Source organism: Onychostruthus taczanowskii, unplaced genomic scaffold (genome assembly GCF_017590055.1).
Source record: "Onychostruthus taczanowskii isolate IOZ18803 unplaced genomic scaffold, ASM1759005v1 scaffold15, whole genome shotgun sequence".
NCBI classification, from domain to species: domain Eukaryota; kingdom Metazoa; phylum Chordata; class Aves; order Passeriformes; family Passeridae; genus Onychostruthus; species Onychostruthus taczanowskii.
The window spans coordinates 1,463,091-1,481,629 of NW_024498685.1; the positions used below are offsets into that span (position 1 = coordinate 1,463,091).

At 41.2% G+C, this 18,539-nt stretch overlaps 1 protein-coding gene across 5 annotated transcripts; it reads right to left on the minus strand.

Moving 5' to 3' along the window:
* Positions 1–7,131: 7,131 nt before the first annotated feature.
* Positions 7,132–11,813, minus strand: MRPS33 (mitochondrial ribosomal protein S33). Of its 5 annotated transcripts, none has more exons than XM_041398855.1 (3): positions 11,689–11,813; positions 9,099–9,354; positions 7,132–7,470 (listed from the first exon to the last, which is right to left on the minus strand). In XM_041398855.1, the coding sequence occupies exons 2-3, from the start codon at positions 9,338–9,340 to the stop codon at positions 7,365–7,367; spliced, it is 348 nt and encodes a 115-aa protein (XP_041254789.1). In that variant the 5' UTR covers positions 9,341–9,354; positions 11,689–11,813; the 3' UTR covers positions 7,132–7,364. The 5 variants fall into 5 exon arrangements, with proteins under 5 accessions (XP_041254789.1, XP_041254785.1, XP_041254788.1 ...); XM_041398851.1 differs by having other exon boundaries at positions 11,678–11,810; XM_041398854.1 differs by lacking the exon at positions 11,689–11,813 and adding an exon at positions 11,407–11,671.
* Between the last annotated feature and the right edge of the window lie 6,726 nt (positions 11,814–18,539).

Here is an 18,539-nt window from a genome sequence, read left to right on the forward strand (position 1 = left end):
GACATGTTGGTGACTATCTACATCTCTGATCTAATAAAGGTTTACATACTAACTTGCACCTTTCAGTTTCTAGCCTCTTCTCAGAGCAGAAGAAGTTCGTTAGGGTTGGTATTGGCCTGAAGAAAGGATATTTCAAGAGTTTAAAAAAATCTAAATCAATAACAGGAATCAAATACAGAAACTGCAGCTTTGATGTGGGAGAGCAAGAACATGGTGACATATCAGGTTTCTCAGGGCAATATTCCACATTGCTGGAGTTTTAAGAGTTATTGTTCTTCAGGGATAGGTCAGATAGCATGGATAACCTCTGTAAATGAATGAACTTATTGTAATACATATATGCATGTCTTACATGTTAAAATATCAGTGTCTTGCTGAGAGAGTCAGTATCACCATTCATAATCCGTCCTTGTCTCTTAATCCTCACCACCACAAAGACAACACAAGCCTCACAGACATTTAGTCTCTCCTGTAAAAGAAAGCTGCTCACCAAACAAGTGGGAATTAGAACAGTCTCCTAACCGTGTTGCTCTATCCTCATTCCTGTGAGTATGCTCTTGGCCAAAGGCAAAATTTCTGGTGCAGTGGCCAATGGCCTCTCAATGCTTTTGATGCTGTGGATTGCTTGAAGTTTGCAGTTGTGCTGAAGGCTCTTGGATGTGGTTATTCCTTTTGGATATAAGGAAACCTCTTTCTCTGGAAGACACATTTGTTTTGGTAAAGGAACACAAATTCTGTTACCTCCCTCTGAGGTGTTCTACATGACTGTGTTGGATTTGGCTAGGGGAGGATTAATTTTCTTCACAGTGGCTGGTATGGGCCTGTGTTTTGGATTTGTGCTGAACACAGGGTTGATAATATAGAGATGGTTTTGTTATTGCTGAGCAGAGCTTACACAGAGCCAAGGCCTTTTCTGCTTTTTGTGAGACTGGTGAGGAAGCTGAGGGTGACTGGGAGGTTGTGAGGAGACAGAGCCAGGACAGGGGACCCCAACTGAAGAAAGAGATGTTCCAGACCATATGACATCATGCTCAGTATATAAAGGTGGGCAAAGAAGGAAGCAGGGGATAGGAGGAAGGAGAAAAAGAAAGGATCACGTTTGGAGTGATGGCATTTCTCTTCCCAAGTCACTGTTACATGTGATGGGGCCCTGCTCTCCTGGAGATGGCTGAACTCCTGCCTGTCCATGGGAAGCAGTGAATTAATTCCTTATTTTTCTTTTCTTGTGTGTGCAGCTTTTTGCTTTCTCTGTTAAACTGTCTTTATCCCAGCCCACGAGTTTTCTGCCTTTTATCCCTCCAGTTCTCTCCCTGGGGTGGGTGTGAGTGAGCGGCTGTGTGGGGCTCAGCTGCCAGCTTGGGTGAAACCATGACAATGACTCCAGCTTAGATCTTCATTTCATCTGATTTTTAAGTGGTTTGCATGCCTAGTCAATACCTTACTATCTGTCCTCAGAGGGCAATAATATTTATTAATTAACTTGAAGATGCTATCAAACAACTTGAGTTTGAAAATACAGAGACAGATCACACCATTGGCTTTATTGGTGTCAGACAACAGAGCAGTATTTTGGCAAACATTGTAGCATATAAGCAGAAATAAGTGCACAAGAAGAAAAATAGGGAGGTTACAGGGTTATTTTCTAGTTGCCAGTAACAACCCTGACATTCTGTAGCCTAATTCTCACTTTTCAATTTATGCTGTTGACTCAGAAAGCATTTGTGAGGTTTAGAGCTCATGAACAATACTTACCTGCACATAATTTAAAAAAATGCAATGAACTTCCTGTTAACCAGCCAGTTCAATACTGGCTGAATGCAATACCTGCATTGCTTGTTGCTCCTCAGAAACACTCTGAGCTTGATGCTGCCTGTTGCACACAGGCTCATTTGCATGCAAGTGTTGAAATTAGAAATGTCTCACCTTGTCCATAGTGGTGGCTGGTTGTAAATAAATCACCATCACCCAGGTGCCAGCACAGTCTCACATGGATGAGGCTCTCTTAGAGCCACTGAAGCTCTCTTCTCTGCAGAAACCAATGCATGGCACCCAGAGAGCCTTACACAACTTTGATCCACACTGAATCACAGTATGCTGAGCTGGAAGGAACCTGCAAGGATCATTGGGTCCAGCTCGGGAATATCACTGGGGAAGCACCTTTGGCATGCACAGACGTGACAGCGTCTCTGGAGATATGAGGCTTCTGTCTTGAAGAGACCAGTATCAGCCTAAAGCTGGCACTGGATTTACCTGTTACACAGAGGTAAATCCCATTGATACCAGTTGGAGATACTCAGTACTTATGCAGCTTCTAAACTGAGGCCACTTCTGGAGATGTTTTAACTTGGAATCACATTTTAGAGATCTGGTTTTGAAAGGTGGGAGGCAAGCGACCCCACTCCCTTTTATCCAGGCAAGACTGTAGTGGAAACAGAGGAATGTGATGCATTCACAATTACATATTTGCAGCAACACACCACTGTGTATGGCAGTAGGATGGCTTTTAGAATTTCTGGACCTCAGGTGCTTTTTGCTCCTAAAACCATTAAAAGCCTATTTACTGAAGCAGCCCACGAGGCAAACATCAGACACACAGAAACAACAACTGAAGGGAGAGAGACCCTCTGAACTCTATGAAATATTTACAAACAGCTTTAGGAGCCCTGGGATGAAGTGAAGTACTTTCAAGCAGAGACAGAAAACCTAATGGATATAGAAATCCTTTTTTAGCTCTTGGTGAAATTTGTTTTCAGAGATCTAGCTATGATATGAGAAAATGTATTAGGTCATCCAATCTGCCTGCTCCTGCTCCAGGAGAGAAGTGGTCTCAGTGCTATATTTTATAGCATTTGGCTCAGCCCAGCTCTGCCTGACTCGGACAACATAAACCAAACCCTCTTCTTAGGAATCTTCTGTTTTTCAAAATATTTCACTTTGTGGAATTTTCCCCAGTATTCCACCCAGAACAATTCAACACAGTATGTATAAAGACACTTTGATGTCATGATCATCATGCTGTTGACTTCATATTTATCTCCTTAGACAACCCTAAATAACTTCCCAGCCAGTGTGGTGGTGATGGCCCTCTAATATCTGTCTAGAGTTATGCTCCTCCCCATTTGAACACATTATTGCTGTGCTCTGCTGTGACTGAGCCTTCACAAAAAATTATTTCAGATTTTTTCCTGTCTGTTCCTTCCTCTTTATACTCAAAATAATATTATACTTGAGGAAAAGGACAAGGAAAAGAAAGGAGAAAGAAGTGAAAAGACAAAACCACCTCTTTTCATGATACCCCAGCTGTGCAGGCACAGAAAGATGCATTCTAAATAGCTGACCTATACACATAATTCAAGTTTTACCTCTAGGATTTATGATAAGGGTATTGTTTTCATTTCTGCTTTCTCTTACTTGCCTCATATAATCTTTTTTCCTCTTAAATTTTTATTAGAACCTTTGAGTTTTCCATTGTTGTTTGGACAGTTTAGAGAAATGATGCTGCACCTACAGGAGGCTAACCAGGAAGAGTTTCTGCTCTTACACAACTCAGTATCAAGATGATGAACAGAGAATGTCCCCTTGAAGGATTTTCTTTTCAGAATCTACTGTCAAGGGACTGTACAAGAAGTTCCATAAGCAGTTACAGAGGAGAACTGAGTTTAAGGAAATTGATCTGAGATCCCCATAAAATTTTTTTTCCTTGCAAATTATCCATTCTGCTTTAAAAGAAAGAACACAAAACGGTTATTCCCTCATCAAAGCAGCTTTTCAAATTTGTGAAACTTTTCAAAAACATAAAATCATAAAACATTAAATTAGTGAATCTTTTCAGTCTCTGTTGATTGTTTTTTTAAATTATCCTAAAATAGTCTTCACTCAAAGTGGTAGAGGAAGATGTACAAAGATACTTCAAATTTTCAAAAATATTTATAGTTTAAGAAATAACTGTGATTTTTGTTATTTTTACTTTCTGACCAAATCAAGATTTTTTCAGCATTTGACATTTAAAATACCTAAAGTAGAACAGCAAACAAAGCAATATACCACACCTTATCTTATGTATTAAAAATGTCCTTAGCTGTTGCATACAACCATCTCTGAAACAACAGAGCTACAAGTCCTACCACAGAAGCCAGACTAAGCTGCCCATGACAGGGCTCTCCTGGGATGAACTCCCAGCCTCAAAGCAGCTTAACCTCATGATGCTGTTCACTAAGTGATCATTATTCTAATTTTGCTCTTGGGGAAGCAAAGGCAAGCAAGAAAAAGCATTTATCTAAAACCTTAGAGAAATTCAGGTGCATTTCACTCTGAGCTGTGTAAACTCAGCATGCTGTTTTAATAAGTAGAACAGGCTCTTTCCACATTAGGAGAAACTTTGTTCAAGTTATTACTTTTCTGAGCAGAGCACAGGTATTTTAACACACTGGTAGCTCTGCCAGAAAGCAAGACTGAGGTTTTTTTTTTCTTTCCACCATTACAAAGTACAGTCACATGCAAGTGAGCTTCTGCCTGTCTGCAGGGCTTGCAATAGTAAGAGGTTCTGGCAAAAGCTGCACTGCCTATAGGATATATACAGCAACTGGGTCAGCCTGTTTACAAAATAGCTTGTGATTATCACAGCAGTGCTCAGCAGCTATGAATACATCATACCAGAGTCCAATTAAAGACAAGCATAGCTAAAACACTGCAAAATAAAGAAACAGTGGCATTTAATAAAGCTGCTCAGGGTTGGGAAGAGGTTAGTTTTTATTCTCAGTTAGCCCCTTGGAGGTCATCTAACCAGGTTTATTCTGATCAAGAATTAAAACATACATTTTCCGAGGGCAGTCAGTTCATATCCTCAGGAAAAGAGCGAACTTTGTTACAAGACACAGCAGTTTCAATGGTGAAAAAAATCATTTTAAGGGGAAAACTGAAAATAAAGATCCGGTTAAACTTGGTAATTTGTACATAAAATGGATGTACATAAAACACCATTATACCAATAGCTGTATAAAGCGTAAGTGTTCCTATCCTTACCCTTCAGAACGTGCCCAGTACTCTCCTTCCTCCCCTAAATACATCTCCTGCATTATACCTCGTGTGATGCTTCAGGATTGACTCCCAATCTATCTAGTACCTATGATTAATGAAATGCAGTCTTCTTCAGGCCATGCCTATTCCTAAATGACAGAGCACAGGTTAGAAGGTAGGTAGGAAATTGCTTATGGAAAGAAGGCTGTATTTGCTGGAACAAAATAGTTATGCTAATGCTCCCAGGAAGCAATGGATTATACTAACACTAGGAGAGGTAGGAAATTGCTTATGGAAAGGAGAAGGCTGTATTTGCTGGAACAAAATAGTTATGCTAATGCTCCCAGGAAGCAATGGATTATACTAACACTAGGATATGCTCCAATACTGGCTGAGTCATCATTATTTTAGGGTGAAAATTTAGGGGAAGGGAAACAACCATTTTTGAAAAGACCAAGTTCTATCAAATGAGTGTTACAGAAGAAAAATAATGAAAAATTAAGCAGGGCAACCCTCTTGTACTTGTACTTTTTCAGAAAGAGGTTGTTTTTTTTTCCTCCATCCATTTGCTTTTGTAAATGCTGCACAAAAAAAGGGTGAAAATCAATGATTCAGTCCATTTGTCTCACATCTCCTACTTCACAGGCACTATTTCATCATGTTGCACAAGTATTTTATATATTGCTGTAAGTTACTCATAACCAAGTGTGCCCCCACACACAAAGTTTAAGGCCATTCATACTTCCTTTACAGAACCACAATTCCCTTTTTGATGCATGCACACTTTTTGGTCCCTTGTGTGTTTATATTGTGAAAGCTTTAAGAGTTTTGCAGCACCAGAAGAGATGACTTTTCATCTTAAATAGCAGGGAAAACATTTTTATTTATCTCGGATTTAATTTTAGAAGGCATCAAGAGCTGTGCAGAGCTGCTGCAGTAGCTCTGCTGAGAATGGTTCTCTCTTCACCAAAGCAAGCAACGTAACAACCTCACTCCTTGCACTCCTAGCCAGAAAGTGTCAGGCAGCAGCAACCTTTCTACTTGGATAATTCTCTTTCCTGCCCAGTATGTGAGTCCATGCTGCCCTTCTTCCCAAAGGTGAGTTTAAGGGAACCAGACCCTTCCCCTCAGCTGCATGCTCATGTCCCAGGAACCATGAACTTCCTGGCAGGCCCACCACAGGCTCCAGGTACTTCAGTACCAGACAGGTCACGACCCACAGACAACACATGGAACACAAAAATGGCTTAAGCACATTACAGTTGAGCAAAAGTTCTAAGTTACTAATAGGATTTTAAATTAGAATAAGAGAAACTTACCACTGCAGTACAGAGCAGTGCATATAAAATATTAACTTCTACAGCATTTGTTTGACTGTGGTAAGAACTCGGGTGCTTCTCCCACAACACTGCAGATTTCCTAAAACTGGCTTCTTTTAGAGCTTAGAAAAGCAGGTAACATGAAGTAAGGCCACTGAACAAGAACTATGCAGCTCACCAGAAACACCTTTTAACACAATCAGCACCTCTTCAATTAATAACCTTGGTGAGGTAGAGCTGTTGAGCTTTTACAAATTTATGTAGATCCACCAATGATTAATATTAGCAACAAAAGGAGCCTAGTGATAAAACCCCTACTGCATGCTAATAAAAATATCCATTATCTTAGGTAGTGTTTCATACATGTCTTCCAAGCAATCAGAATAAGTTTACTGTAAAAAATATTTAAAATTTCATTATTGCATATAATAGTTCCATTATTATATGGATTTAGTTAATATTTCAGCCTCTTCTGTTGTGGTATCTAAAGCTTAGGGTACAATGAGAGTGCTGTGGGCAGGCAGTGGTTTGGGGAGTATTGTCCAATGAAAAGCACAGAACAACAGAATGTAACAGCAACTTAAAAAACTTAAAAAAACTTTAAAAAAATAGCACTAGAGCTACCTGAAATTAAACTAATTATAATAGGTAAGACTGACAAGCAGCTGCAGAAGCAGGAATCCTTGTTTTTTTGTGGCCACATGTAAAACAGTGTTGATATTAATACAAGAAAGTAAAACAGACAATGAAAAGCAAACAACTTCCAGATCAAGAAAAACTGAAACAGATACAGGTGTTTCAAGAAAAACACTGGGCACTTTTTCTTTTATTACTGTGCTGCAATACAGAGTATATTTGAAGTATAGAAATTCAAAACCAGTAAAACTTCTAAGACCCAAGCGCATTCCCAAGGCGGAGTCCACAATTTCAGAGCATGTTTCTTGTGCCCCACATGCAGCCCACATGCCAAGCCTTCTCCAGCCATTCCCCAGAATTTCCAGAGCAGTCAGTTACACTGTTCAAGCAGCACTACTTCTTCTTGAGAGCTCTCTTTCCTTCTCCCTTCTTTGGTTTTTCTTTCCCACGGAGCTTTTTCAATCGCCTCATCTCCTCCTTGAAGTCCTGATGCTCATCCCTAGGTGGGGAAGAAGGAATAAAGTTTACTCTTTTTCTTGGGATGTGGAGATACCAGTATTTCTTTGAACTATATGCTAATGAAAAAAAAAAAAATCAAAACTTTTTTAACCATCAAGTCCACAATGAAGCTTGCTGCAATGTATTCCATGTTACTGCTGGCAGTATCACTGAATAAGAACATGAGAGATTTCCTCTGATATTTTCAGAACTAACAGGGTGTCCTTTTCAGCAACAAAGGGTGTGTGCACATATGTATTATTTCAATTGCATTTTTTGATCCCCTTTGCTCAAATGAGCAGTAAAATGCAAAAATTAGCAAGAGACAAGAGTAAGATTTTCCCGCTTGTTATCCAGCTCAGTAGTGCAGCCAGAGCACATTGTGTTCCTGTGTTCAGGTCATTAGCTCCTAGGGAAACAGGGCCATGCTGAGCAGTAATTACAGCACATGGCACTGCTCTCAGGTGACTTCAGGAATGAGTTATGAAGCTGGCATCAGTACTGGGAGAATATTAATGAGAGAGTAAAATATAAAGGAGGATGAAGGGGCAGGGATAACTAATCCTCAATCACTTTCTAATAAATTTTATTCATCTGTCCCTGTCTTTTTTAGTGCAAAGTGATTTTCCAAAGTCATAACTGCATCCTATGTGGCCTAAGATTACTGCACTGCTATTTTTAAACACAACTTCTCTAAATAGAAACAAAAAGCTTGTGATTTATTACCAGCCCCATCAGTCATGATTTTTTATTACACTTTTTTTTTTCTTCTACCAGCTCTCTGTATACAGCTAGAAAAGGAACTTAATAGAGGAAGGAGAAGAGTAAAGAGCATTAGCATCACATTGAGGCTTTCTGTGTAAACAAACAGCCAGTCTAGAAAGTGTTGGCACACCTACCTAAAGCAAGAGCATCCTGGATGCAATCCTTGATGGTTACTATTGTCATACTAGTGACAAGTAATCTGTTTTGACTATACAGAGTTTGCAGCCTTACTTTCAAAGATTTTTTTAGTGCTACCTGATTGAAGTGAAAGAACTGCATTTGACTCCTGCTGATGTTCTTCAGCAGTACAATTCTCCCTGATACAGACTGTGAGAGTTAATTTAGAAATTAGAGAACTGGTTTGGATGAAGCAGGAATTAACAAGACTATTTCAATCACATTTGAATTTAATTTAATTTATTTTGAAGAATAAAAAGGCCCTCTGGCCTAACAGAGACTTTCTGTCTCTCCTAAATTTCACTTATTAGCTGTTGAATGACAGAAATATATGCTAAGTATGGTGTTAACATCACCTCCTTGTAGCACATTCATTGGCCATATTCAGAACTACAGACCCATCTCTTGTCTATCAGAAAGCTTTCTTTTCTTCCCCACAAAGCAAAAGCAGGAACTATTTCTTAGGCAACTGCTTGCCCACAACTAAACCTCCAGTCTTTCACACAAAAGGTTCCAATTATGATAAAAGTTAGACAGCAGTCACTTTTGCACTCCTTGCCCTCAGTGCCAACAATCAGGTGCCTATTTCCATATGCACTATATTCAGAACGAAACACTTCCCTTGAGGAAAACAACTGCAAGGAGACTCCCAGCCACCCCTTTCCCATCTCCAAGCACAGGAAGCACCTGTAGAGCCCGAAGTAGCGGAGTTTCTTCATGAGGGCGTAGTAGGTGTTGTGAGGGGGGTACCAGTTGTGCACCTCCTCCCGCTTGGCCAGGGGCTGCTCGCTGAACAGCTTCACCACCCTCATGGATTTGGAGTCTGTGGGCCTGACAACGTCGCCGAATATCTGGGCACTCAGCCGGGCCATGCGGAGGGCGTAGCTGGAAACATTGGACATCTCCCCAGGAGCAGTGGGCACACACATACAGATGGACCTTGCTGCAAAAGCAAACAGAAGAACCACAGCTCTTCACCCAGCTCAAGAACAGAACCAGCTATCCCAGAATTAGGGCAAACAAAGGAATGTATCATACACTGATCACTCATTTGACATCACACATTCCTTGCATAAAATCAGTCTAATACTTTAGCACGTAATCCTGCTGATAAAGAACATCTACATGAATTCAGGGACAATTCCCAGCCTACAGACAGCAATACCAACTATAGAAGTCCACTGCACCACAATTTACTATGGCAAGCAAGGTTTATTAGCAGAACTCACTCAGCTTGCTCAAGACAACCCTTAAATTCCTTCCACAGGAACAATTACAGTGTAAGCTCTGCCAAAAATTGCACCCGTGTGATACCACCAACTGCTACACAAGCACAAGGTAAGGCACCACTTGAACATACAGAGAAAATGACCTGGGAAGTTTTTCCTCATGAAAGTTTCTCACTCTATTTAAAACACTGTTATAATCAATGTAACAATGGGCTATAAACAAATCATGTTTCTCTATATGAATCACACAAATCTTTCCCATCTCAATTCCCTTCCCTTGATCATCTCCATCAGCTTTTTCTCCATTCTCTTTTCAGTCTCTCATGACACTTATTCTTTTTGAAAGGGAAACTAGTTTTCCCATGCCAGATTATTTTTTCCAAGAAAAACAATCAGCAGCTTCCCAGCCTCTTTTAGCCATCTCTCACCTAAAAACCTCTGCAACAAAAATGCCCCAAAGACAAAACCATTGGTATTAGACCACCAGACAACATCCATTCTGCTAAAGAAGCATGAGAAGGGTTTTCTCCCAGCTTTTCTAACCCTCCCCATTTTAAGTCTTCTTTACTCTTTGCAGAATTGGTTGCAGTAGACAAGAATAGGAATCCCATAATCCTGTATTTGAAGTAGTATCTCATCTGTACTTTGCCTTTTTGAATGAGTGATAACATAACATTTGTCTGAAGACAAATTAAGCAGGTTCCTTCAAGAGCATGACACTGAGGTTAAAGTTTAATATTTCTGCTTTAAAAAATATTGCACAGCTGATTCCAGAATATGAGCATAACAAATTAAAGATCATGGAAAAGAGTAATAATGAGGTCAGTGCTAAGTCCACTTCAGTATGATTACACTGAGTCTGTTGTTTAATAACACAAATTTGGAGTATTCATGACCTCATGTACATACATCTCATTGGAGGACCTACTTTGATTTACTCCTGTTAGCAAAGTACTCTAAAGGAAGCAGGAAAAAAAAAATCAGGCATGAAAATAATATAAGTAATTTGAGAAGAGAGAATAATGGCGAAAGTAACAAAAGGGAAGGCAAAGCATCAGAGACCTCGAGCTAAGGCAGTAGGCCTAGTGTGAGAACACAGAAGCTCTTAAATGATTGCAGGGCAGTGCTTCAACATGAGCATCTATTATAGGGGGAAATAATCACTAAGTTTTACTTAATCATCTCTTTCGGAACAGCCAGTTCTAATTCCTGCATTCAGAGACAAAGCAACAAGTTGTCCCCCAAATTCTTCATCACAGGACACCAAAAGTGTGTCTTTATCACCGGACTCAAACACACAACTTGCTTATCTACTTACTGCAGCCTTAAAATGAAAATACCTTAGAACAATGCAAACCTGTGGTCTGAGTAACCCGATTTTCACTTCTGACTCGCTAAAGGAATTGTAACAACCCAAGCTGAGGCTGAAGACCTCCATTAATCCTTGCCCGACTAAGAACGCTTGAGAGAGAAGCAAAGCAAAGGCTGCAGACTCCCCGATCTATCTAAAGCCTGTTCTGGGGTGATTCTGTGACATGTTACATCTGTGAGACCAAAGAGTACTTTCGTTATTGTCACTTCCAGCAATGACATGTTCAGGATGCCTCACTCCGAGTCAGCACACCTAAACCAAATCCAGCGTTCCGTGCTCCCGCTCCACCTGCTCCCGGCTCCCTACTCCCACCCAAAGCCAAGAGCTCCCGCCCTGGGCTGCCCTATTCTTTATTCCACATCCACCCGCTAATTTCGGACTGCTCCCTTCTCACTCGGAATACGCCAGCAGAACGCTCTTTCCCCCGCGTTACTTCTGCATTTCCCAGCAGCACCGGAGGAAGACCAGGCCGCCACGGAGCTCAACCCGCGCCCGCGCGGCTCCGCCTCAGGCGGGCCGGCCCCGCTTCCTGCGGGACGGGAGCGCCGGGACGCGCCCGAGGGCTGCGGCTCCCAGGGACACGGCCCCGGAGCCGGGCACCCCGGAGCCGGGCACCCCGGAGCCCGGCACCCCGGAGCCCGGCATCCCCCTTCGGCCCCGCTCACCCCGCGCTGACCCCCGGCCAGAAGAGCGGCGGCGCTGCCCGAGGGAGGTGGCGCGCACGGGTGACGCGAGGGGCGGGACGGGCGGCACGGACGGCTGAGGGCGGGATCTTCCTCCTGCTCTTTCTCCTTCTGCTGTTCAGTCTTCCTTCCGCGCAGTCCGTGGGGCTCGTTGGGTGCTGTCCCCGCGGTCGTGGAGCCACGGAATCGCAGAATATCCTGAGCTGGAAGTGACCCGCAGGGATCACACCACAAGAGGGTCACACCCTCTTGCGTCAACAACAAAACGTTTTCGGGGTGACTCCCTTTCTTTCGTTTCCCTCCCTGTTGTAAGCAGCTTTGGAGTTATATGCTTAAATCTAATAATGCAATGGGAAAACTAGTTATCCTCATTAAAAGGATGATAAGTCTACATAGAGCCTTATTCTTTGGTTTTGCCCGGGAGGGGTGGTGTGAGGTGTCTCCACTGACACGTCCAGCCAGCAGCCTCGCTCCATAAGAACATGTGCTCAGGTTAATAAAATAAAGCTGACTTTACTCTTGGCAGAAGGCATGAGTTCACATAAAGAGCTGAAAGCTGAGTGTCTTCACTCTTGACCAGGCTGCAAATCGGGACAAATGTCAAAATCTAGTTTTACTGAAAAGAAATGAAAGGGAGAGTTTGGGAGGCAGAACTGCTGTTCAGTCTTCCTTCCGCGCAGTCCGTGGGGCTCGTTGGGTGCTGTCCCCGCGGTCGTGGAGCCACGGAATCGCAGAATATCCTGAGCTGGAAGTGACCCCCAGGGATCACACCACAAAAGGGTCACACCCTCTTGCGTCAACAACAAAACGTTTTCGGGGTGACTCCCTTTCTTTCGTTTCCCTCCCTGTTGTAAGCAGCTTTGGAGTTATATGCTTAAATCTAATAATGCAATGGGAAAACTAGTTATCCTCATTAAAAGGATGATAAGTCTACATAGAGCCTTATTCTTTGGTTTTGCCCGGGAGGGGTGGTGTGAGGTGTCTCCACTGACACGTCCAGCCAGCAGCCTCGCTCCATAAGAACATGTGCTCAGGTTAATAAAATAAAGCTGACTTTTACTCTTGGCAGAAGGCATGAGTTCACATAAAGAGCTGAAAGCTGAGTGTCTTCACTCTTGACCAGGCTGCAAATCGGGACAAATGTCAAAATCTAGTTTTACTGAAAAGAAATGAAAGGGAGAGTTTGGGAGGCAGAAATGTTTGTCATTCACTGTATTTCCAAACCACTTTGAGAGATTGTTTCTCCAAATTCAGGGCTCCTGTGCTCATTGCCAGTCCATACTCTCATGACTTTTGCTTCTGTCCTGCTGCTTGTTTTCAAAGGTGGTTATTCAGCTGCATAAATATATCTCCCTTGGCAAATTCACCTGTACAATCTCAGTCTTTCAGCACAAGTGCCCTTTTGGTCTCTTGCTACTGATGAAGGTGGTGAGCTGCTCACTCACCTTCGTGCCCCAAACCTGGAGTGGGGTGTGTGCCCAGGGGACCCCCTGAGGTGTGGGCATGGGACCTGACCCTGCTACGCTTCCCCTGGCGCCTCTTTGGCCACTACCAATCCCGCTAGAAATGAGCTTTCCCAGTGCTTGATTTATGCTAATTTTTAATTAGTCATTTAATTTTTAATCAGTGCCAGGAGGTGCTAAATCAGACTCTCTGCAAACATCTGAGTAAATGACAATTATGTGATTGCATTTATATGCCAAACGTGTTATGCCATCGAAGGAGCAAATTGGGTTTGTCTGGCTTGCCCTGTTTTCTAGAAGAGCAGATTCTGCCAAGCATTGAATAAACTGTTATTCTGTCATCCTTCCTTAATTAATTTTCTGTCACCTTTTCCATGCTTGTCACAGGCAGAACAGCCTCATGGCCTGGGCAACCCAGCCCCCTTTCTTGTCCTTTTTGCATATTGGCATGATCCTCTAAATTTCCTTTATATTCCAGATCTAGTGGAAGGTGTCCCTCCCCATGCCAGAGAGGTGTTGGAACTAAATGATATTTAAGGTCCCTTCTGACCTAAGCCTTTGTATGATTCTGTGATTATTAAGAATTAACATTCATGGAATTTCTTTAGCCAGTTATTCAAACACTGTCATATAAAAGTTCTGTAGATATTCTAATTTTAAAATGTTTGCTCTAGTAGATCTTGCCTAACATTTTCATTACTGACTAATGGATGGAAAAGTGCTTCTTTTTTCTTTTTTTTCCTGCAAGAAAAGTGTCTCTTCCTTAATATTTCTAAGGAGGAAATAGAGGGTTTTAGCATTTCTGCTACTTCTGTGCTATTTTACCATCTCTAGACATACATCAGCATTACCACACCCCTCATTTTACTGTCGGTGGTCACACCATTTATGCTTTTTCTGTAGTCTTCATTTTTTGTATTAACAGAACATTTTCTCCTATAGTTTTGCATTTCTACATTGTTCTATACCATGCTTTTAGCTTCTGAGTGTTTCCTTCACCCTGCTGCTGAGACAAAGTTGTCCTTCAGCCAAAATTGGCCATTTTGTTAATTAAGCAATCATGACTTTATGGAGTAAGATTATAAGTATTCTCATTTACATATCTATCTCTATTTTTGAATCGCAATTTTCTCGTCATTTCTCCCATCTTGATGGAGAAGGTCTCTCTGAAGTGTCTGTGTGTGTGTGTGTGTGTGTTTGAGAGAGAGGGTGGTGAGGGGATAAAAAGAGACAATTTCCCTGACTGGGACTGTCCTTTGTCCTTTTTATAACAACTGTCCTTGCTATAATCAAATTATGATTGCTGGCTCCTAAACAAACACCCCCTTTTTGTTCCCTGATTAAGTTGTTTAAACATGAGTTCAGAAATACTTCTTCCATGCAGACTGGATTAACTTCTGTCACAGAAGAGAAGTTTTTGCAAGGTGTAATGAGGCTTTTTCCTCACACAGCTTCAAATTGAGCACACTTCTGGTTCATTGGAAGGATAAGCAGCCTGATTCTCTGCAGCCAGCCCCACTCCATTTCACCCCTTCTCAACAGGGTTAGTTGGAACAAGTTACTGTCTTTGCATCTCTAAAATAATGATGGTGGTTTCGTATGCACTCTTACCTTCTCAATCTTCAAATTTATTTATTTATGTTAAAGGATTGGGGCAAAGTAATTTAATATTGCATTTTGGTAAATCATCCTGCCTGATTCAGTTTAATCTCATTCTTCTTCATCAATAAATATTTTATTTACATGTTACCCACACTCTGAAAACTGGCATATAGACCACTGGAAGATATCTTCCTCTTTCCCTCAAAATACTGTTGCTGCCTATACTTGCAGGCTCCAGCTCCAGGCTCCAAACAGGCCTGTTTGGTGTGGTGGAAGCACAAATATGAAAAGGTCTACATTAGTTAAATATTTCTGCCTTTTTGCTCAGTTGTTTCTCCTGTCAGCCATTACTTTTATTATTATTAAATCAAAGTAAAGTGTGCACTTGCAAGGGCCTATTTATGTCACTGTAGCACTGTTGTTGCTGTGGTTATGAGAATTGCTTGCAGAGCACCCAGCCAGGGTTAGCGTGCCAGTAAGGCAGCATACAGACAATCAGGATGGAAAATCAGGGTCACATCAGTCAACAAAACAACAGCTCAACACATCTGCAAATTTGCAGAGATGGAGAATGATCTGGTTTGCAATCCATCGACCCAAAAAGTCTTGCTCACCCTATCTAGGACTCTGTGTCTCCCTGTATTCTGCCAGGGAGTGTAAAATCAACACCCCCACCCCAAGGTCTTACCAGTCTGGATGAGACTTGGCATGCTGAGGGAATGGAAGGATGCAGCAGAGACTGACTACAGGAATGGGTGGGTTTGTGATGAGCTGAATTTGATGGACATGATGTTAGATCCTCCTGAGCTTTTTGTTGCAAGCAGAACAAAGTGTTTGGACTTGTTAGCAATTATTAACAAGAAAATCATTGGGAGATGGGTGAGTGAAAAAGCTGAAAACCCTAGAAAGGAGTTAAAGGAGAGTGACATGGGGTAGAAGACAACATCGGCATTCTGTGTACAGAGACTTTTGTGGAGGAAAGAAATGAAGGGAGTGGAGAGACATTCATGGAATACGTGCAAAGCAGCCAAAAAAAAAAAAAGAGGAAGAGACCACATGATAAAGTACAATAAAGACCTTTTTACAAATAGTTGGCAGTAATTTTGTCTGGAGTTATATTTTTTGATATTTTATCTAGTTAATTCATCTTGTGTATGTATTTTATTTATAACTGAATGATAGCTTTAAGGCAAAATTTTGACAAAATGCAACACTTGATCCATTGTTTGTTATGAGAAGGCAAAGGCATACTCAGAAAGAAATAAAGATCATGGTGACAGTTTGCTCATTGGTGCTTGTTTATTGACATTAGAGGAAAGCAGAGTCTGAACTTGTAGCATTTGATCTTGGAAATGAGGCATTTGAGCAGTACCTGTGTGACAAAGCGATCAACTTCACTCCTAAGTCTTATGCTTAGAGCTGCTGTGCTGTAACATGATCTCTAACATTTTCTTGCTATAAATACTGACATAAGGGAACAAAATCATCTGGGTAAGTAGAAGGATCCTCTGAGCATTTGGTAGAACTGCATTGGCTACATGCGTGTTTAGAAATTATTTGTTATTCATTATGTGTTCGTGATTAATTGGCAAACTTAACTGTGTTTTGTTGCACAGTGATTTGTGCTGAGCCATGGAGACATCTGAATTGCAAATCCCTCTGGAGAGGATATGTAGAGACTGACAGACTTTGGGTGGGCATTTGAAGGATATTTTGACTTTAAAGTAACTCATCAAACTAATGCCGGAGTGGAATCCACAAAGATGTCACTCTTAAGTACTGCTGCTCCAGCTATCTAACACTGGGAACACTTGGGAGGGAGATGCAGTATAAGAGTAAAACAGAAATTATTTTTCAAAGCCAGTTGGCATTTTGAGTTTATTGCTTTCCCCAAAAGCCAGGCTGTCGAGGCAGCCTTCCCTCCTCCTGGGGAAAGAGAGCCAGTGCCGTTTGTCTCTTGTGCAGTGCCCTCGGAGCGATGCCTGGAATGATATTGGCAGTTCTGCAGGAGAACTGTAACACATCCATTTTTAATGGGAGATGAGCTGTCCAGCGTAACAGATGCTGCACAAGGCTGAACAGGCAAAGGATGCTGTGGATCTCCACGCACTTCCATGTTTGTCATTCAGACTGACTAATTTGGAGTTCAACGACATGTCAGAATAAATGGTCAGTGATAGATTTCAATGAAGTACTTAAGACTGAAGAGAAAGGATATTTCTTACTGGTTAGGTGAAGGGTTTGGGAATGGGAATTGTTAAATTTTGGGGTTTTGTTGCAGCTCGATTGCTAACTCACTGAATGACCTTGAGCAAGTTAATTAACCTATCTGCCATTTCATCCCTCTGTAAACTGGGAAAAATAAAGTCTGCTTCAGAAATGGGTTGTGAAGATTAATTGATTCTTAGAAAATGCTTCAGCTTCCCCTTGTGGAAAACATACTACAGAAATGTTGTTACTTTACTAACAATATGCACATATAACTTTTAAAGGCAACAGTAACAAAGACACATATTTTTGGCTGGAACAGAGGATTGCAGAGAGGAGAAGAAAAAAGGAAGAAGTATTGAAATTACAGAATCAGCAAAAGAGAAGAAATAATGGAGACATCTGGCTCACTGCTGATAAAAGCTCTTATAGTTTCTCTTCCATCATTCCTTGCAACACTCATCTGAAAGGACATCCACCAAGGCTTTCAAATGGGCTTGAAAAGCTGTTAATTTCTAATTCTGTTTGACCAAGTGTGAAAACAGAGTGAATAAAAATGTTCCAGCAATAGAATTTTCAGGAATAAATCAATCTCTTAAACATAAAATTCAAGGAGATTAGTTTGGTCTGTTTGAGTTCACATTTCCGTTTCTTCAAGCTGAACTCTTTTCAAAGTACTATCTTGGATCTAGACCTCTTGGGTTTGTGAACTGGTGGTTCCCCTGAGTTTCAGCAGATTTTGATTTTGTACATCCCTATATATAGTTTGTATAACTATATATTTTGTATATAGTTGACCTCTATGGTGCATTTCAATGCAGATTTCTCTCCATGTTTTCCTGGTTTACATCCCTTCTTGCCTTAGGATATCTTGATCAGCTGATCACAGGATGCATTGTTAGGTCTTTGAGAGCACTCTGGATAGCCACTCTGGCTGCCTTGATTTCTAAGTCAGCAGATTTTTCCAAGATCTGGCTGGACTCTCAGGTACCCAGTCTTTTCAGTAGTGCTCTTTGTAGACCTAAACATCGTTGATCAACCTTTCTCCCCCACAGAGTCTTTTGAAGGCAGAATTATGGAAACAGATAATAGTTTTGGTTTTAGTTTGGAGTTCTTTGCTGCAGCCCTGGTGGGTGACATGAGGCTGCTGTTAGTTTTGTAAACAGAGCTGCTCTCTGGTTCAGAATTGGCCTGTCTAGAGAACCATAAGTAATCCTGCATGCACTTCTCAGCCTCAGATGCTTCAGCTTGTAAGAAGCATTCTACAGAGGCTTTTTTTGGTTCAGTTCTTTCTCTCTGACCTTGCTAGTACCCAGGCTGAGTAAGTCATGCTCCTACACATGCTTTCTGGACATTTGTCATTTGTTCCCTTTTTCCTGAGAAAAATTCCTTCTTCAGATTTAATTTCTGCAAGTCCCAAATTTCAGGGGGTTTTTTTGGTGGTTTTTTTTCTTTTTTTTTTTTTTTTTTTTTTTGGTTTTTTTTTTTTTTTTTTTTTTTGGTGTTTTTTTTTTTTTTTTTTTTTTTTTTTTGTCCTTGGAAAATTTTGTTTCTTAGTCCTGGAATCATTA